Source organism: Amblyomma maculatum, chromosome 10, assembly GCF_055883805.1.
Source record: "Amblyomma maculatum isolate TAMU_Amacu chromosome 10, ASM5588380v1, whole genome shotgun sequence".
NCBI classification, from domain to species: Eukaryota; Metazoa; Arthropoda; class Arachnida; order Ixodida; family Ixodidae; genus Amblyomma; species Amblyomma maculatum.
The window spans coordinates 169,859,835-169,881,230 of NC_139353.1; the positions used below are offsets into that span (position 1 = coordinate 169,859,835).

The window sequence follows — 21,396 nt, forward strand, 5'->3', positions numbered from 1 at the left end:
TAACGAGCTGCTCATCGCCGCCATAGAACGACGGCGATCGCTATGGCTTGCGGGCCACGCACTTCACAAAAACAAGGTTGTAACAGCGGCTCTATGGAGAGAGGTGGCCGCGGAACTTTTGCCGGGGCTCCCACGTGAAGGTAAGATACTGAACCTGTTCGTTCGTTATTCATGTCGCGCACATAAAAGAAAAATTGACGTGTATGTTCTCGTGTTTTCATCGCAGATGCCATAAAAATGATTCAAAAGCGCTGGAAGAGTCTACGAGACAAGTTCCGCCGACTATTTACGGGAGAGCAAGACAGTAAGAAAAGCGGCGCCGGACCTGACGATGTCGATGGGAGCGCAATCATGTGGCCCTATTACACCCTGATTATGTTTTTAAGGGACACGATGGAGTGCAGACCGTAAGTCGATAAAATTTTTTTCGCTGCTATCGAAGTAATGGGAATGATGTCACTGCAGAGAAAGCAGGTAGCCCGTTTGTTTTGCCTGTGACAACGGCGCTGTACTAGCTTCCCTACGAGCACTGTGCTTGACCATTATTTGTGTAGCTACAGCAATGTGTGCCGAACTGTGGTCTGAAGAAATGACTCCTGCAGTTTTAGTGTTTTGCATCCGTTGCCCGCTGGCGAAAGCTCTAGCTCTCTAAATAAGCCTGGCTATGTGTGAATGCTTCCCACCTCAGAGCAAAAATATTTCATTGTTTGGGCTGCTTGTGCAGTGCGTCATTCAATAGCCGTTGTAGACCGAAATGATGTACACACTTATAATTTTTGAAAGTGATGCCTATATACAAATTATTTATTTAGGTAAGAGCTGTCAGAAATTAAGTTAGGCGAGGTAGTATAAACCGACGAGTGTTTGTGAATTGTCAATAAATGCCCAGGGGAATGCAGTGAAACAGTGCTTCAAATCCTAGATAGTAGCGTGCATTCAACAACCTACAGCTCTGAGCAATAATGATTCTTTTTTCTTATATCCAGTGAGGTGAAAAGAAGTTTAATTACATATTAACACCAGCAGCAATATGAACTTTGATGAGCACATCACATAGCTGAAAAACTTGACAACAGGTCTCCTATATATGCATGTTAAGGGACATACTGAACAAGGAATAAAATGAGTATCCGTGCAGAACATTTTCATATTACGCTTCAGTGCTTGCAGCTTATTTTTTGGCACTGCAAATGTTTTGTTTGCTTGTGCTACATAACATGTTTAAAATGGAAACAGCATTGCAGTGATGACATAACGAATATAATACATTCTGAATTGCACACCACACATACTAAAAAAAAAAAAAAAGAGTCCACATGCGCAGTGTCCACATAAAACCAAATCTGATGCATAATGCATATATTTGCTTCGTACAGGAACAACACAGAAAACAATATGTAAGACAAAGCCATATACACGGCAGCCACATTTTAACCTCTGAGTGAAGTACAAAACTTTTGTAATGCACAGAGTATTAAAAAAAAAGTCCACATGTGCAGTGTCCACAAAAAGCCAAATCTGGTGCATAATTCATATATTCACTTCGTAAAGGAACAACACAGAAAAGAATATGAAATACAAAGCCATATACACAGCAGATAGATTTTAACCTATGATTGAAGTACAAAACTTTTGTAATGCACACAAAGTATTTGGTTCACAAGTCACATTGATTCTTCTAGTAATTTCATTCATATACAGCAACTTAGCTGTACCACAAGGCTAAAAGCAGACAGTTTTCCTTTGTTTTTCACTAGTGCGCTTGAATGAAATGTCTGGCTAATGCAAATCACAGAAATTCCTTAATTCTGCACAACTGAGTGCTTGATGCTCACTTTGAATCATGACTAGTTACCAACAAACACATTATAAGTTGTTTTCTTGCTACACTAATACACTCTAATATGCTTTCACTCTAATGCACAAAATTCTTTCGGGTTAGGTAATGAGATAGCAAGTATACTCTATTTACCTTAGAGAATACACACTGTATGTTGAACTGCCATATACCCCGTTTTCTACCCACATGCATTTAAAAGTAAACACTTCAGGACAGGTTTCAAATTGACAATTTTAAAACGATAGTTTGTATCAGATGGAAATACATCAACACAGTGCAGCAAACATTTTGAAGACCCAGCTCATGGTGTGCATACATTTTCTTGTTTGCAGGACCTCTGGAAACTTCACAAAAAGGGCACGCAAACACTGCCCTGCTGTCCAGGTAGAGCTAAGCAGTCTAGAGGAGTGCAGTCAACAAAGCATACTGCTAGTAACAGATGAAAGGGAACAGTTTGAAGATGTGCCATCACTGTTGGAAGGCACATCACCCACCAGCCATCACACGTCAACAACTGACTCATCGTCAGCATCACGGCAGTTCCAGGACTCCACATCCCGTGAATGTGTGGAGCTGCTGGAACGTGTGGCGTCACAAGTTCCTGAAGCTTCACAAGTGTGAAGCTTCACAAGTGTCTGAAGCGTCACAAGTGCCCGAAGCGTCACAAGTGCCCGAAGTGTCACAATGGGACGAAGCATCACAGGAAGCAGTGGCATCACAGGGAGCACCAGCATCACGGGCACCATCGACATCTGCATATGGAAAACGTAAAAAGAGAGCAGCATTAGATGAAAATTCGATTCTCGCTCAAGTTGCAAACGTCACTAATGAGCTGCGATCTCCCGATGAATACGACGAATGTGATTTATTCGGGATGACCACTGCAAAGATGATAAAAAGGGTTCCCCGAGAGTACCAAAATGGCCTACGGATAAAACTGCTTGAAGTGTTCGACTTGTTCCCAGCTCAATAGAAGTGATGTGTGTTTGTTCGGCCAAACTTGTGAAGCTTATGATATGTAATGGTTTAGTTCAATTGCACATTCTGTATTGTCATCTTTTCTGGGGCACCACCACAGCTCAAAGCAACTCGAGCGTTTGGAGGTACCCAATATGTACTCTTGTTGTAAATATAGCTTACCTTCATTGGCATGAATGGCACTGCTGCTGGTTCACTCGCTGCAAGGCTTTCTCCTTGGAGATACCTGGCTGCTCCCACTGCCAGGGAACCCCTCCAGCCTTGCTGCAAAAGTATGCAGCGAAAAGATTCCGGGCAGCAGAAGCACTGGCATGGTAATTTCGTGCCTGTGTCGCTTCCAATGGAAAGAAGTGAGGCTGTGCATCATTGGCCAGCACCGCTTGGATGCCTTGCCGCCAGTGACCTGACACAACGGTTCCAAAGCTGTCTTCCCTATCCGCAAAGTTTTCTGATCTTGGATTGCGAACAGTGAGGAAGTTGTGCAGCATACAGGTAGCCTTCACGACATAGTCTACATTCTCTGGCAGCAGGGCAATGGTTTTTAACAGAATACGCCATCTGGCCGCGGTGATCCCGAATGCATTTTCGGCACATCGTCTGTAAAATGAAATACACATCCTTGGAAACAAAGAAGGTTAAAGGTTTCTTTACCTCTTTTGCAAGCTTCTTGTTTTCAGTATTTTATCAAGCCTAATAAAATAGCACGAGGTCATACCTTGCTCTACTTAGTCGGTAGTTAGACTCTTCTTTCATCCTCAAGGTGCCTGGCAGGATATGGCCGCATGAAATCTTTTCTCAACTGAAAAGCTTCATCGCCAACAAAGACGTATGGAGCTGTCAGGCTGGTTCCAGGCAGTCGCCCAACTTCAGGAATATCAAGCGTCCCATTTGTCAGTGCTATTCCAAAATCACTCTTCTTAAACGTACCGCCATCACTATTTCTTCCCTCTGCACCCACATCAATTAGCACATATTTGCAGTTACTATCCACAATCGCCATGAGCACTATTGAGTAGGTGCCCTGAAATGGGAAAGTACAGCACAATAAGCACATGTACCACCTCAATACATTCGTCACAAATGCTTAAGCTTAATGTGCCGCTTAATGTGTGAAAGACTGCAATCGCCTTCCCACTCCTATCACAACCATCACTAATTTTTCTTTATTCCAGTCTGCCGTGAGCAATGTAGACCATGCAAATTTTCATTAGTACTGTATAAGTTTTGCTTTAATTTCTGTGTTCACCTCAGAGTACCACGTATTTATAATCTTTCTGCGAAAATAGTGCTTACACATTGTTTAATGATACACTGTAATACTTTTTGTTGTCTGAATTAATACTTATGCAGTATTATGCATTCCGTAACTATGTATATATTACTTGTATGCTTTTTTTGTTGTGCATATTTTGTATTCTTGTACTGCACCCCCTCCCCTCTGTAATGTTCCTACCCTAAGGGCAACAATAAATAAAAAAAAATTAAAGAGCACTGCAGAATCTGCATTGGAGTAATGTGAAAGCACGGGTGCTGCGGTTGGTTGCTCCTGGTTTCTTAATTCACTTCTTGTCTACTCATTTTAGTTCTGGTACTTTCAAATTGCACGTCAATTCCTTCCTATGCCATTTTTGGCTCTATTTCCAGTTGCGTGTCATCACATCCTCTACGTCACATTATTTCACTTCTTGTTTACCCATTTTGGTCTGGCATTTTCAAATTGCGCACCAATCCCTTCCTATGCCCTTTTTAGGCTCAGTGCAGTGCCACTCATAACATACGGGGAGGAGGTTAACCTGGGTATTCTACAGTCCATTTAGCTGTGCTGTAAATTTGAATGACCCTAGCTTCATTGTGGTCATAAACAAATATGAAATTTTCTCAGATCGAAGTTTCTTGCATGACAGACTTTGCAGATTTTGTGTGGTGCACACCAAGTTGTGCTTTTCTCAGGCTCTAAGTGCCACAACCTAACTTAAATGTCAGATATGCAATTCTTTGTGCCACTCAAGTACGACTGCTCACATTCAATGCTCCCATGTGAAACCATTCATTTAGTGTCAGATAATGTTGATGAAAATGAACTAACATGTAAGGCTGACTTTGTCACGGCAATAATGCTATGTACATAGTGGATGTCTATAATACACCTAGCTTTACCTTATAATTGAAGTATCTGCTCTGGGGGGGGCAAACAATGGCCACATGCTTTCCATCTACTGCCCCCAAGCAGTTGGGAAATTGCCAGCGTGAGGCAAACTCTTCTCCAATTCTTTTCCAATCTTGTTCTGAGGGCATCTGGAAGCAATCAGCAGTAGCATTGTGAGTGAAAAGGTTGAACTCTTATGAAGGCAAACATAAAGTGCCGCTTTTGCTGCAATGAAATTTAAATACCTATTTGGCTCATTTTTTTCACGTATGCTCCTTAATGACTGTTATGGATGTAAATTTTTTAATTTTCTGCTCAAGCCAATCTTCTATTATTCAGAACTTTTCCATGCATCAAGTGTGCACATTTTTTTAGCTGGCAGGCCAGCTGTATGCATAACTGTAAACCACATTTTTCAGTACTTGTACCTTAGTAATCTGGAAGGCTCTAGGTACATACAATATTTAACTTATTTATTTACTGCATAACAACAGCAGCACAAGCAACCTTAAAATATATAAAATATGGTGTTTCAAAACATACAAATAAAAGCAGGCAGCAAACCAATAAACAAACAATTCAACCATTACACATCATTGGTATAAAAATCAGAAAGAGCTATAGGATAATATATATGTAACAATATGTTCTTTTAAGTAACTAATCCCAAATGAACTGGCAGCTATACAGGGCAATGAGGTGTTATATACAAGCAGGTTGCATTTAAAATTTTGTTTGCTGCAAGTTAACACACAATGTGACTGCCAAACTAAGTCTGTTGAAGTTTCAATAACTGCAGAAAAGCAGTATCACAGCAAAGGGCCAAAATTTGACATGCCATGTTCTCTAACTCAAAACAATGATTACATCATACTTTTTATAGCCTGCAGAAATAGTAATTGAACTTCTAGGCCGAGAAGTCTGATATAAGGACGAAAATTTGCTTACAAAAGACCACTTATCCTGTCTACTTAGTAACATCAGCCAGTCCTTTGCGGTTTCAATTTTTCCAAAATTAAAATAGGGTCTAGTGATATGAAAGCAATTCAATGGGTGACAGACTTCACTTCAAAGGGTCCACCAACCTGCATGAAGCGATCCTTGAGTTGTGCCCATATGGCCCGACAAGCCTGATGAATGCACCGTCATGCGGTTTCTATCCCAACACGGTATGCCAGAGCAACATTGCAAATGTCTTGACCTGAAGCCAGGTAACTGGAAGAAAAAGATGAGATTGAATTTATGTTGAAGTATTTGCTCAGCCTCTCTACTGGTACCACATCCTAGTATTCAATAATTTCATTTTCTAAAAACAGTGCCAGGACTTGCTACTTGAAGATTTAGCATATGTAAGAATGAAGTTCAGGTTATTCCTACATTTAAGAAATCTCAACAATGTTCCAACAGTTGTCAAATTCTTGTCCACACAAAGTATTATTCGAAGCACAGTACAATTTCAAACACTGCATACAAATCAAGAATCGAACATACCTCAGTGCTATTGCTAGTCGCTCGCCTGGCTCCAGGGGCTCTCTTGCGACGTGTTGCCTGGTGAGCTCAGGGGCCACATAACTCAACAATTCATCGAAGAGCTGTGGCGTCATTCGATAAAATTTGAAAAAAAATTGGTGGTCCCCTTCTCTCATGCGACGCATCTGTTGACAAAAAATACACAAAATGTATTATGTTAATGATGAAAAGACAGTAATACAGCCTAGCAGGATATTCTTCAATATTACAGATCTATTGTTTACTAAAACATGGCAGCGATGAGAACGCGTGAGCTGAAATTCTCCCGTAACTTGCCACTCATTGAGTGTTCTGATGATGGGGGTACAATTTTTTTGTTTATGACCGTTCTCCGTCGTGCAGTCATAAGAGTCGCTGATAATTTTTGGCACTAACGTGCCACAGTGTTGTATAAAATGTATTTTTGTTCCCTTTTTTGGGTGTATGGGGGCACTCACTATTCGAATGGTTTACCCTAACACAATGGATATATTAAATGACTAGCACCTTAGCTTAACAAAAACTTCAAACTGTGCAACATCTGACCAGGGGCGAATCTATGGGTCAGTCACAAAGGGGGGGGGGGGTAATTGAAACAAAATAGCTTTTGCACCTTTTGTTTTATTACATAAAAGCGGTCTATTACTGCTTGGCGAATCTATGGGTCAGTCATAAAGAGGGGGGGGGGGGGTACTGGAACAAAATAGCTTTTGCATCTTTTGTTTTATTACAAAACCGCGGTCTATTACCGCTTACCAATGTATTTCCCCCTCAGCATACTTCCAGCATATCTCACCTTATTTGCAAAATAGTTTGCTGCATATGACTGGACACGCTAATGTTTCATTTTACACTTATAGTAAGCAAAATTATGTACTTACAGCAGTATGATACAGCCCTTCTTGCTTGCGCACAGCGAAAACAGGCCGTACCCACCAGCGGGGGCTTTTCCGCTGTCGCCGCGCTTGCCTCTTCTTGAGCAATAGAAGCAAGAGCGCTCTCAACAAAAGCAGCAGAAGTCGCCGTTGTCTGCTCACCGCTGGCATGATTAACAAACCGGCACTAGAATCGCACTTGAACACGCGAGCTGCAAGCTGAGCTAAACGGACTGGGCTGGGAGCACACGGATACAAGCAATACAAGCTAGTTGCGAGCATTGGATAAAGAACCGCGTCCTGGCATCCTGCACAGTAGATTCATTTTTCGTCGCGAAGGGGTCCTGTGCAACGGGGTTCAATGTAAGGATCTTCACTGTATTATTATCTTGATGAACTACGGCAGCAAAACTATTAGATGACAATTCAAGTGATGGGTCATTTGGCCGCATGCAGATTGTTTGGTAGTTGGTCTAGCAACATTACTTGCAGCGCGCGGCCGGGCTAGCCGGGCGCGTACACCGCGCCATGCGTTTGGAGTTGTGTACCGCTTTTTTTGCGCGCCGGGGGGCGATGTTCACCGCGCAGGCGCGCACAACGCCCGGCGCGTAGGACGCAGACGTGTGTATGCAGTCGGGCCTTAAGGCTGCCATAACCGCCATCGAGGTTATGTAACGCCAGGCGGAAGACAGGTAAATTTGCAGCTGTGAAGTTCGGAAGTATATATCAGAGCACGACGCTAAGGCTACTATATGCGTCGCAGCCGCTAAGGCTGCTATAAGCGCCATCGAGGTTATGTAATGCCAACCGGAAGACAAGTAAATTCGCAGCTGCAAAGCTCGGAAGTATATATCAGAGCACGCCGCTAAGGCTAACAACTGATTTCCGCTGCCAGCGCGAAAGTAACAGGAGTAGGTGTGGCCGCTTCTAGGGCTGTGCTTCAAAGAGTCCGAAGCAGCGGGGCCGTAGCCCCACCGCGTTTGGCAAGAAGCTGCTTCGGCTCCATGAGGTGCATCAAAGCTACCAATGGAGGGAAATCCTGAGCTGGGATTCTACAACCACAAAGATGGAAAAATAGCGCCCGGCTAACACACTAAGGAATAAAAGAAGAAAAATAACCCAAAGTAAGCCGGAACAAAAAGAGAGAGAGAGACGGTTTACAGTGCCCCCCCTCCCATGCCTCTGCAGTCGCGCGCGCTGCAGATTATTTTCCCGGTGAATCTTTGCAAGCATACAAGGCTCCCTAAAATTTGATCTCGGGAAGAGAGCCAAGTTAAGTCACATTTGGATGATCCCGAAGCCTGGCTATAGTCAGGCTGATGATGATGATGCTGGTGATGATAGTGATGAGTAGTATGCATGGAGGAGCTGGCGGTCTGGCATACAGCAGGAATAATGGACTGTACCCAGCCGTCTCATGAGTGGCGGTATTAAACGCACATGTGATGAAGGGTAGTATGGTGTCCCAGTTCTTATACCCTGAATCCACATGCATGGCTAGCATGATTATCAGCGTTCTGTTGACGCGCTCAGTCAAGCCAGTTGTCTGGGGATGGTATGGCATCGAATGTCGGGACGTTACGGCACAAACTCATGAGCTCTTCAACAACAATAGCAGTGAATTGTCGACCCCGATCAGTGATGACAATATCGTGGCGGCCTGTGTCGTAGGATGACTGAGTGTAGCAGGAAGCGACACCTGATGCGCCGTCGCATATGGAAGAGCGGTGGTTTCACAGTAACGCGTGAGATAGTCCACGCAGATTACAATTTCTGAAGTCTTTGGGTGGAAAGCGCTTCCTCGCAGATTACAATCCAGCGCTTTCCACCCAAAGACTTCAGAAATGGACTTATGAGGTCAATGCCTACTTGAGCAAACGGAGCTGTCGGAGTCTTCACAGGGTGCAGCGAGCCAGATGTAGTTGCAGTTCGACGTTTGTGGCGTTGACATTGCTTGCAACTGGCAACGTATTGTTCAATCGTCGAGCGCATTCTTGGCCAGTAAAATCTTTCTTGAGCGTAGGAGGAGTGTTCTAACATGGAACGCCGCCGCGGTGATGGAGAACGACGCGCACGGAAGACGGGTGGAGGAGTGACACTTCTGTCAGATGCAGGGGAATAGTCGCGGAGAATCTCGTTATGGATGTAGCGGTAATACCCACGCGGAATATTTGATTGCTGAAACACGGGGTTGTATTGCCGATTGCTGGGTGCTGTTCGAGGCGCCGGGCGGTTATAGCGGGGCGGGAACCCACAGCGGCAGTACCTGGCGATGTGACCTTCGACGCCGCAGCGGTAGCATATCGGAGGGGAAGGTAGAAAATGCTCTTGTGGATAAAAACCAGCTACAGCAGGGCACATCGTAGGTCTGGCTGAATGCTCATACTGCTCAGGAATCCTAGAAGATCGAACTGAAGATCTACGTGCACTTGAGGCGACGTTATACCTTTGGGCGTCAAGCATTGACGCATTCGGGTTGTCAAAATGCATAGGCGGGCAGTCAATAGAAGCTGCAACTTCAAGAGCTTGGAAGAAAGGCTGCACTGCAATCGCTTGTCGTGGTGAAGCCGGCCTTCTAGGTACCCTCCGGAGAGATAACTCAAGCAGATTCGTGCAGGGAAGTGGGTTGAGCTGTAGAAGTTCTCCCCGCACGTTTTGCCGGATAGTCGACGCAAGGTCTACTTGGGCATGGTCATATCAAGGCTGACCACGGTAGGCGCCTTTGCTAGCCGCCCAAATTTCGGCGCAATACGACTTGTTTTCAGAGCTTAAAAAGCACGGATGTGTCTAATGACATCGGAGAAAGTGTCAAGGGTGTCTTTGGCGATCAAAAAGTTGTACACGTCAGACGCGATACCCTTCAAAATGAGGCCGACTCTGTCTTCTTCGGGCATGTTGGAACAGACACATCTGCATTATCTGAGGATTTCTTCTGTATACGTGGTACACGCTTCATCAGGCAATTGACCTCTTTTAGCAAGGGTCTCCTCAGCCCGCTTTTTGCTCGGAACCAGGTCGCCAAAACGCTGTTTTATTTCGGCGGCAAGCCTTTCCCAAGTCCTCGTTATTCTCAAACCAGGTCATCGCAGCAGTGTGAGTTAAAAAGAAAACGACATTTGTTAGCATGGTGACAGGGTCCCACCGGTTGTACCGATTTACTCGTTGATAATGAAATAGCCACTTCTAAACGTCCTCACCTTTTCCTGCAAACGGTCGTGGTTCCCGGTAAGGCTGGGACGGAGAAGGGCTGGAGGGGTCAGTCCTGTCGCCAGCCTGGCTTGCAGCGTCGCGGCTTGCACGGCAAGAATCGGTGTGGTCCATGATGGTCGGGAGCGGTGACAGTCCAGCAAGGCGGCGGCTACGTCGAAACTCCAGTTGGTCTTGCTGCGCCGTAGGTAGAGATCTAACGGAGCACCTTCCACCAAGTTGTTACGGTAAAATAAGAAAGGGGGTGTTTAGTGCTGTTGCATCAGGAGAAAGTGAAGCTTACTAGCCTCCAGAAACAAACGCTTCTTCCTCTTCTTCTGACACCATCACAATCCTTCATTGTCGTCACTAGTGTGACAAAATATGAGAGCACGCGGCTAAGGCTCCCATTAGCGTGGCAGCCGCTAAGGCTGCCATAAGCGCCGTCGAGGTTATGCGACGCCAGCCGGAAGACAGGTAAATTTGCAGCTGCGAAGTTCGGAAGTATAGAGCCCGCCGCTATGGCTACTATATGCGTCGCAGCCGCTAAGGCTGCCATAAGCGCCATCGAGGTTATGTAACAGATAAATTCGCAGCTGCGAGGTTCGGAAGTATACATCAGAGCTCGCCGCTAAGGCTACTATGTGCGTCGAAGCCGCTAAGGCTGCCATAAGCGCCGTCGATGTTATGCAACGCCAGCCGGAAGACAGGTGTCTACCATAAGTGCCATCGAGGTTATATAACGCCAGCCGGAAGAGAGGCGTGCCGAAATTAGCAGCCGCCTCTCAGAGGAGGATGATGGAGGCGAAAGAAGTGGCGTCCGTGTTGTGCGATGTCAGCGCACGTTAAAGATCCCCATGTGGTCGAAATTACTCCGAAGCCTTCCACTATGGCTTCCCTTTCTGTCTTTCCACTTTCACCCCCACCTTTCTCCCTTCCCTTACTTCGCGGTTCAGGTGTCCACAGAGCAAGTGTGACATACACTACACCTTTCCCTTCCTGTGAAGCTATTATTAATATTATCAGTAGCACAGCAAAGCAAACAAAGAATTGAAAAAAACGAGTTGTCGAAATTCGCAGTTGCGAATGTCGGAAGTACATATCAGAGGACGCCGCTGAGGCTACCATAAGCGTCGCAGCCGCTCAGGGTGAAATAAGCGCCGTCGAGGTTATGTAACACCTGCCGTAAAACTAGGTAAGGCTACCAGAAGCGCCCAATTAGGTTATGTACCGCCAGCCGGAAGACAGATAAGGCTACCATAAGCGCCGTCAAGGTTATGTAACGCCAGCCGGAAGACAGATAAGGCTACCATAAGCGCCGTCAAGGTTATGCAACGCCAGCCGGAATACAACCGTGCGGAAATTCGCAGCCGCGTCTCAAAGGAGGAAAACGTTGTCAAGAGTACACCGAAGCAAAAAAAATGAGAGAACGCATAGTGAAAATTCTCAGCTGCGAAGTTCGGAAGTATATATCAGAGCACGCCGCTAAGGCTACCATTAGCGTCGCTGCCATAAGCACCGTCGATGTTATGTAACGCCAGCCGGAAGACTAGGTTAGGCTTCCATAAGCGCCGTCGAGGTTATGTAACGCCAGCCGGAAGACTAGGCTAGGCTTCCATAAGCGCCGTGGAGGTTATGTAACGCCAGCCGGAAGACTAGGTTAGGCTTCCATAAGCGCCGTCGAGGTTATGTAACGCCAGCCGGAAGACTAGGTTAGGCTTCCATAAGCGCCGTCGAGGTTATGTAACGCCAGCCGGAAGACTAGGCTAGGCTTCCATAAGCGCCGTCGAGGTTATGTAACGCTAGCCGGAAGGCTAGGTTATGCTACCATAAGCGCCGTCGAGGTTATGTAACGCTAGCCGGTAGACTAGGTTAGGCTACCATAAGCGCCGTCGAGGTTATGTAACGCTAGCCGGAAGACGAGGTTAGGCTACCATAAGCGCCGTCGAGGTTATGTAACGCCAGCCGGAAGACTAGGTTAGGCTTCCATAAGCGCCGTCGAGGTTATGTAACGCCAGCCGGAAGACTAGGCTAGGCTTCCATAAGCGCAGTCAAGGTTATGTAACGCCAGCCGGAAGACTAGGTTAGGCTTCCATAAGCGCCGTTGAGGTTATGTAACGCCAGCCGGAAGACTAGGTTAGGCTTCCATAAGCGCCGTCGAGGTTACTTAACGCTAGCCGGAAGACTAGGTTAGGCTTCCATAAGCGCCGTCGAGGTTATGTAACGCTAGCCGGAAGACTAGGTTAGGCTACCATAAGCGCCGTCGAGGTTATGTAACGCCAGCCGGAAGACAGGCGTGCTGAAATTCGCAGCCGCGTCTCAAAGGAGGAAAACGTTGTCAAGAGAACACCGAAGCAAAAAAAAAAAAATTTGAGAGAACGCGTAGTCAATATTCGCAGCTGTGAAGTTCGGACGTATATATCAGAGCACGCCGGTAAGGCTAAAACCATTAATTTCCCCTGCCAGCGCGAGGCTAATAGAAGTGATTAGTGGCCGCTACCGGGCTCCGCTTCACCGAGACCGAAGCAGCGGGGCCGTAGCCCCACCACGTTTGGCCAGTGAGCTGCTTCGGTTCCATGAGATGCGTTAAGCTATCTAATGAAGCGACAAAAAAAAAATATAAAAATAAGTACTACAACCACAAAGATGTAAAAGTAGCGGCCAACTGATATATTAAGTAATAAAGAGAAAAAAAAAGAACGCAACGAGAGCCGGAACAAAGGGGAAAAAAAGAAAGAAAAGCGACAAGGTTCAGAGAGCCCCTCCCATGCCTCTACAGTCGCGTGCGCTGCAGATTATTTTCTTGGTAAACCTTTGCAGGCAAATGAGGCTACCCAGCAGGACACGGGAGGAAAGCCAGGTCATGTCTGATTTGGTTAGTCCCAGGGCTTTGCCTGCTTCATTTGTTGCAGGGCAAAGCATGCCTCTCGCGCCGAATGCCATCCCAAATACCTGGAACTTCTTGGATGTTGAAAATTTAGAGCGGAGAGTAGAATATTTCCTAATTTTGTCCTGGCATTTGCTGCTAATCACCCCTTCATTGGCATCCCAAGCCACAGCAACATCGACGATGATGGTCTCGTGAGGTGTCTCAACAACTAGGTCTGGTTTAAGGCGGGTGCCTGAGCTGGTGGTAAAAACTGGTTCTTCCCGGACTGTAGAATTTGGTAACTTCTCCTTGGTTAATCGAGCAACTTGTTTGGCAATGTAATTATGGCGTTCTTTTCGGGGCAGGTCAATTGATTCACACTCTTGGAGGATGTGAAAAGCTGTTTCATTGCGAAGACCGCACCGACGGCAGAGTTGAGCGGTCGGGTCAGAACTCTGTTTATTAGTTAGAGACCGGGTAGGATACAGATTAGTTCGGAGACGGAGGGCTCTTATTTTGTCACCATCACGCAAGAGTTTAGAGTTGTACCCAAGCCAGGTGTTTGCCTGGGCTTGGTGCTGGTGGGAAAACAGATCCTTATTTTCGTAGCGAGCAATATAACTATTCCACCACTTATCGCAACCCCGCTTCAGAGCAACTTCAACAGATTTAGCACTTGTGGTGCCATCTGGAACATCAAATAATTCGTTAAGACGGCGATAGTGGGACTCCAGCTCGTGATCGAAAAGTTTGAAAATAAAGGGTTCATTGAGACGGAGCATTCCATTTAGGGATTTAAGTTGGACAGATTGTGCTGTTTTTTCAAGGGAGATGAAACCTAAACCCCCACATTTGGTAGGTAACCAAATGTGGGAGTTGGGAAAGCCGAGAGGAAGGTGCAGAGTGCGTTTGACCTTAATGCGAATAAGCTTGTCGAGGCGACAAGCTTCCTGTTTAACTAGTAATGTGTTTGAAGAGCCGTAAAGAAATGCAGGCAAAACCAGTTGCCTCCAGCAGTTCAGCTTCTGGAAAGGTTTCAGAGAGGCTTTGGAGATAAGATCAAGCAAAGCGTGGGCCTTCTCAGAATCAACTAACGGACATTTATTTACAAACAGAGATAAGCCCAAATACTTAATCGGTTGGTTTGGTTCTTTGCTGTGGATTGTGTAGTCATTGATAGAGATAACCGGCAGATTATAGTTGAACCATTTCTTTTGGTGGTCCATTCGCCAACCAAAGTATTGTGTTTTGGCTGGGTTAATTTCTAGGTTGACATTGGAGAGGTATTTGGAGGTATGGCTGATAAGTGCCTTGAGGCCTTCAAGGCTGTCAGAAAACAAAAGTAGGTCATCGGCGAAGGCTATGGCTGAAAGAGAAGTGTCATCTAGGTGTACACCGGCAGGAATGGCATTTAATTGTTGAAGTAGATTGTCTATAACAAGGTTAAATAGAAAAGGGGAAAGAGGGTCCCCTTGTTTAATGCCTCTCTTTAAAGTGACTTTAATATTGTCCGTGCGACCTGAACACCAGAACTTAGTCGTGCAGTTTGTGTACATTTCAAGTAGAAGCAGTTGAATTTTGAAGGAGACTTGCTTGGATGCAAGAGCTGAGAAGATGGCATCGTGTGAAACGGAGTCGAAAGCCTTACGGAGATCCAGACTAACTGCAAAAAACGGACGTTTTGACTTTTTGAGGTGTTTCATAAGCGTTGCAGCCGCTAACGCTGCCATAAGCGTCGTCGAGGTTATGTAATGCCAGCTGGAACCAAAGCAAAGTAAAAAAATTGGCCGTAAAATAATTTGGCCGTCAAGGTTATGTAACCCAAGACGGAACCGAAACAAAATAAAAAAAAAAGTTGCCAGCGCCAGCCGGAAGACAGGTAAGGCTACCATAAGCGCCTTCGAGGTAATGTAACGCCAGCCGGAAACGAAGCAAAATAAAAAAAAATTGGCCGTAAAATAAAAATTTGGCTGTCGAGGTTATGTAACGTCAGCCAGAAAACAGGCGTGCCGAGGGAACGGTTATTGTGTAACGGCAATCGCGGTATTTGAGAGCAGCTGAAACGAGGAAAACAATGCCAAGAATAGCCCGAGGAAAAAAAAAAAAACCTTCACAGCACGCGTTGTCGAAATCCGCAGCCGCCAAAGGTTATAGCGAGCGCGGCGATTATTTTGCAGCGGCAAGCGCGGTATTGCAAAAGTGGGATTGCGAGGAGGAAAGTTCCGAGGACGTGAGTGAGGGAGCGCTGCACGGAGTGCTTTTTTCTCGCCAGGCTTGCAATGGAGATGAATAAAACCGAATGGGTCCTTGCTCCTACTCTTTTTAAGTAAATCAGTTGGCTGCAGTAGGTATAGTTTTATTGTATTTATTTCTTTCAAGATCGGTGGCTACAAGAAATATACACGACTTCGCGACACTCGTTAAAATAAACAATGCAGCCCTCACAATTATTACTGCCAGTATTTAATTGGTATAATTATGTTGTGCACAACATAAATCTACAAGCGAATCGAAACTCTGAACAATACCAATTGCATATAATATGGTTACATATGGCACAACTATACAATTATAGCTGCTTTGGGACACGACGATGAAGTAAAACTGCAGATCTGAAGGAAATAAAGTGTATTTCTTCAAATACCACTTTTGTCCAAATGGGGTCAGCTTAGGTGCAAGCCTGAAACGCGTTCTGTGACACGATCGACGATGTTTCTGTTGATGGGCTCATTTCCGTGCAATGGAAAGAAGTGCAAACGCACCGCTACGAATCACTTCGGACGTAATGTCACTTTGCTCAATTTTCTGAGAAAATATGAAAACGGAAAACACGCGGTAAATATATTTTCGCGGACATTTATTGCAGCAGCAGTGAGGTATATATATATATTGCCACGTGCCTAGCGCCGCGCTACAGCCGTGTTTGGCGCCGACGACGACGAAGCGGTTGTTGTTGGCACGAGCGGCGCGCTGGTGCTGGACTCTGCGATCGGAACGACAAGCAGACCTTATTCTCTGGTCCTCGGCTACGTGTACGTTCACGGCTCCCTGTGACTTCAGTCGTGACACTAGTCGGTTGGGTCAGACGGCGGTAGTGTGGAGATGGAATTCAGCAGCCGAGCCTACTGGCTGCATCGCTGCTGTAGCAGTTTCTCCATGATCACAGCTTCAGCCAGAAACGCCGCGACGGTGGTGGGCGGGTTCCGCACGAGGCCGGAAAAAAGCTGTTCTTTGACGCCGTGCATCAGGTGCCGCACCTTCTCCTCACTCATGGACGGGTCGGCGCGATGGCAAAGGCGCATGACGTCTTCAACGTACATTGCGACCCCTTCGTTCTGACGCTGAACTCGAGAGGTCAGGGCACGCTCGGCATTCTCTCGGCGGTCACTGTTGGCGTACGTACCGAGGAGCTGGCTTCGGAAGGCCGGCCACGTAGACAATGTGGCCTCGCGGTTCTCAAACCATGTCCGAGCAGCGTCTTCAAGGCTGAAGTAGACGTTCCGCATTTTCGCAGCGTCGTCCCAGCCGTTAAACGTCGCGACCCTTTCGTAGTGAGCTAGCCAGTCCTCGGCGTCTTCAGACTGCTCACCGTGAAATGGTTTAGGGGCACGTGGGGTCTGAAGGATGAGACAGGACGAAGGGGTGGAAGGGACAGTCATGGTACGGGCGGGCGGTGTCGTTGCCACAGCTAGGGTCTCTTCGTCAAGAGTGAAGGCCTCGGGGCGCAAGCCTCGGAGCCGTCGGCTGGTACGATGAACAGGAGTGGTCACGAGAGGCGGCCGCGTAGGATCGTCCGCAGGAGAAGGGATCATCGATGGCACCTCCACCAGTGTCACGACTCTTGTCGTTCCGATCGCAGAGTCCAGCACCAGCGCGCCGCTCGTGCCAACAACAACCGCTTCGTCGTCGTCGGCACCAAACACGGCTGTCGCGCGGCGCTAGGCACGTGGCAATATAACCAAAATCTTGTTCCTTATATGCTATAAAAATGCACGCATGTAAAATTTTTGCGCATAGCCTTTGATGACATTACAAAAAAAAATAGAAAGGCACGTGTAAATTATATTTTTATCTTGACAGTGCACACGAGTGAGAACATACATGGCAACCGTAAGTAACAATTGGCACTGGTGCAAGTTTTGCTCCTTCGGAGGGAGTCACCAGTAATGAGAGCTGGGATACTTGGATACTTGGATCGGGAGGGAGTAAAGAGGGGAATTGAGTGAAAAAGCGGGTAGCACAAATCGTTTTTAGGAGAAAATATTTAAATGTGGCTTTTTGCGCAGTGGATGAGACATACTTGAAAAAGGGAAGCGATACATATACGCTCTGCCAGTGTCCTCGACAGTTTGTAATCTAAAACAGCTGACAATAAAACGACGCTTTGGCACTTGGTTCGTATTTATTACTTTTTGTGAGACCAAATTGTCATATATTATTTTACCATCGATCGAGGAGCGTCTGAGCAGTCCCGACGAGCTGGAAATCGAGATCTTACAAAAGTAAATACTTGCAAGTTATATTTCTGCAAATTATTGTACTTTAAATAAACTTTAATAGAAAGTGAACTACGTAAACTGGGCGAAATATGACTAATTTCGCTGCACAAGTGAACGAAAGAAAATTTCTCTCTGTCTAAATATATAACCTATATATATATAACCCTCATGGCCCTGCGGGCATTATTGAGGGGAGTGGCAAGCACAGATAACGAAAAATTAATACAATCGTGGGTTACAGCACTACATATATTGTTCACTGCACTGAGTTGTTACAAACTTCAACAATTCATGGGAAAAAAGAAACGAGAAAAGAGAAAAAACCAACAAAAACAAACTACAAATCAGAGTTCATGTGGCAATACTAACCGAAGGGCACGCATGTCATGAGCAACAAAAACAGGCACTCAACTTATTCTTAAAATGCTCGAGATCGTCGGTGAGTGCCACATTTGCTGGCTTCCTCTCGAATGATGTAGTTGGAATGAATTTTGGCGAGGTGGAACGCCCACTTTGCATGGCTGGTTAGTGCGTGATGAAACATAGGTGCGTGGAATGAGCAAAGCATTTTTCAAAACAGGATTCAAATTGTACATCTTAAAAAAGACAGAGTCGTGAAATTTTTCGGCGCAGTGAAAGTAATGGTAGTGACAAAGTGCTTTTAGTTTGTGTGACACTTGATGTACGGCCATAGTCATCAAGGAGTAAAACGAGCGGCACGGTTCTGAACAGCTTCCAAAGCAGATATGACTTCGCTCGAAGCTCCCATATCGACGCGGCGTATTCAAGTTTCGAACGAACCAGTATCTTATACAGAAAGAGTTTCAAGTGGGTGCATTGGAAAAGTTTCTTTTTATGTAACTGAGCATGCGGTTCCAATAATGTAGGTGATATGCTGGTTCCAGGATAAGTTTGATGTGAGATGTACACCGAGGTATTTGTACGAGATAACTGTTGATGCTGTAAGAGGCTGGTGGCGAGACGCCCTGACGGGAAAATCGCATGGCTTTGCATTTTGATGTGTTTAAAACTATTTTCCATTTAATGCACTAGTCAGTAATACAATTAAGATCTGCTTTCAACGGCATCATTAGTGTTTTGATTTCACGGCACAGTATGCAATCATCTACAAAAAGTTTAATTGAGGAATTTGTATTGTTAGGCAGATGATCAATGTAACAAAGGTCCCAGTACCGATCCTTGTGGTACCCCAGACGTAACCGGCATAGAAGAGGATCGTTAATGTAGACAAACTGCGAGCGATTAGTTAAAAAACAACGAATCCATGTTAGAACATTTGGGTCGATATGAAGGCTTATACAACAGCAGACTATGGGACACCTTATCGAAAGCCCTGCAAAAATCTAAAAAAATGACGTCGACCTCTGAACCTTTATCAAGAATCGAATGAATTTCGTTGCTAAACGATAATAATTGTGTTTCACAGGAAAACTGCTTCCCGAAACCATATTGTGTAGGTGTGAAAAACGAAAATGATTCAAGAAAATTAGCTAACTGAGAAAAAGTTATATGCTCCATTATTTTACAGAAAATGGAAGTTAATGATATTGGACGATAATTAAGGGGTGAATGTATGTCGCCAGATTTATGGAGTGGAATCACTTTAGCCAGTTTCCATTCGTGTGGCATATCTCCTGTTTGAAGCGATTGCTCACATATTTTCAGCAAAACAATTGCGGAGTACACTTTAGTATTCTTAAAGACTTTGGTGTTAATGTTATCAGGCCCGCAAGAAGAGGAGATTTTCAAATTGGTAATTATGTTAATAATGGCGTCATAACTAAACCTGACAGGGTCCATTGGAAAGCTTGTATTACATGCATAGTCTCTAATATCATTAATGCGAGTTGTGGTACTCGAAAACGCTGCACTAAAGGTCTCATTAAAGATGCCAGCGACGTCAGTGCTTGGAATAGTGTTTGATAGAGAGTCAACAAGGGATACAAGTGACTGGTCTCGTTGATTGACAGTACTCCAAATTTTTTTTGGATTGTTCGTTAGGAGCGTCGGCAACGTCACATTAAAATAGTAGTGTTTCGATTCCTTTAAAGACTTCTTGTAACTGTTAACAATTTTTTGGAGTGCTGACCAGTGCTCACGCTTTCCAGAAGACTTAGCTTTGCGGAAAAGCCTGCTTTTTTTTGTTTGCCAGTCGTTTTAATGAGCTGTTATACCATGGACACTGCCGGTTGGTTAAAAGCTTCTTTCGAGGAATATACAAGTCGACCAGCTCGCAAAGCCTGTCTCTGAAAAGGTGCCAATTGGTATTTACGGATCTTTCGTTGAAATTTGCCAGAAATTCGTCAAGGAAGTCTTCAAGTGCTTTATTGGTCGCAGTGTAATTTCCCTTAGCATAATCATATATTAGTTTTATATTGTTATACGACGTTCGAGCAGGGAAGTTCAACATGACATGTAATAAAGAATGATCGCTTATACCTGATAAGTAGGTAATATTAGATACAGCATCAGGGGCTGTTGTTAGCAACAAGTCTAATATATGGGAAGTTGAAGATGGTGACCCTCGTAGGCTGCGTGATTACCTGTGTTAAGCAAAAGTCTGAACAAACATTTAAAAAAGTTAGACAATTCTGACGGAGAGTTGGTTGCGGGTAATATTAGGGAAATTAAAATCACCAAATAAAAAAAAGGAGGAAAATTGGGAAACACACCGCGCTTAGCGTGTCATGAATTAGGTCACTGGGAAACGTGGAAGGTCACAAAATACAAGTTTCAGTCGTGATCATAAAAACTCCAGTGAAGTAGGAATGTGAAGGCTATCAAGATGGTCCGAGACGGCAACACCTCTTGAGACTGCGCGATCACAGCGAAATATGGAGTAGCGCTTTTCGGTAGCGAGGATTTCGGTGCTTCTAACACAATCATTCAGCCATTTTCCGTTAGGACAATAATGTCGGCCGATGTGGTATCGGCGGAACAGGAAAGGGCATCACGATTTCGCACAACACAGCGTATATTGGTGAATAGTACTGAAATTCCAAAGATCGGCCGCGCACGTGGACGGAAGCAGCCAGCTATCTCGAACAATCAGAACCACCCGCGGCACTAGAATCAACACGTGAGATAGTAGCATGCACGCTAGTTTGTTCATAAATTTTATCACTTTTAGCACAATAGGTGTAGCATTTCTTGTTTAATAACCTTACGTGTCTCAGTTTAAAGCGCGTGTTAGGCGCAGTTTCCTTCGCAAATTCCACCAGTTTTTTTTCTAGCATGCCTTGTAGATGAACTGAAATCTTCAGACATGGAAACGTCTGAATCTTTCAGTTTAGACTGAGCGTTTAGCAACATTTCTTTTGTTTTGTAGTTGCAAAAATTTACCATTATTAGGGTGTGCAATGCCGATTCGGTGGGCCCGGGCGATATCAGTACTAGAAATGGTAATTGACATTTCTTGCTGTATTGCATTACAATTTTTTCTTCTGATTGCAACCATGTTTCGGTGCCTTCAG

At 45.1% G+C, this 21,396-nt stretch overlaps 1 protein-coding gene across 1 annotated transcript; it reads left to right on the top strand.

Annotated features, from left to right (window-relative positions):
* Positions 1-349: 349 nt before the first annotated feature.
* LOC146177907 (uncharacterized) lies at positions 350-2,690 on the top strand. Its single transcript, XM_084580643.1, has 2 exons — positions 350-407; positions 2,173-2,690. The coding sequence occupies exons 1-2, from the start codon at positions 352-354 to the stop codon at positions 2,459-2,461; spliced, it is 345 nt and encodes a 114-aa protein (XP_084436769.1). The 5' UTR covers positions 350-351; the 3' UTR covers positions 2,462-2,690.
* The last annotated feature ends 18,706 nt before the right edge of the window (positions 2,691-21,396 follow it).

Excerpts from the sequence above, each read along its gene's own strand:
- LOC146177907 (XM_084580643.1), top strand. The coding sequence starts at position 352 with ATGTGGCCCTATTACACCCTGATTATGTTTTTAAGGGACACGATGGAG. Across the intron at positions 408-2,172 it reads GACACGATGGAGTGCAGACC|GACCTCTGGAAACTTCACAA; the intron begins GTAAGTCGATAA and ends TCTTGTTTGCAG.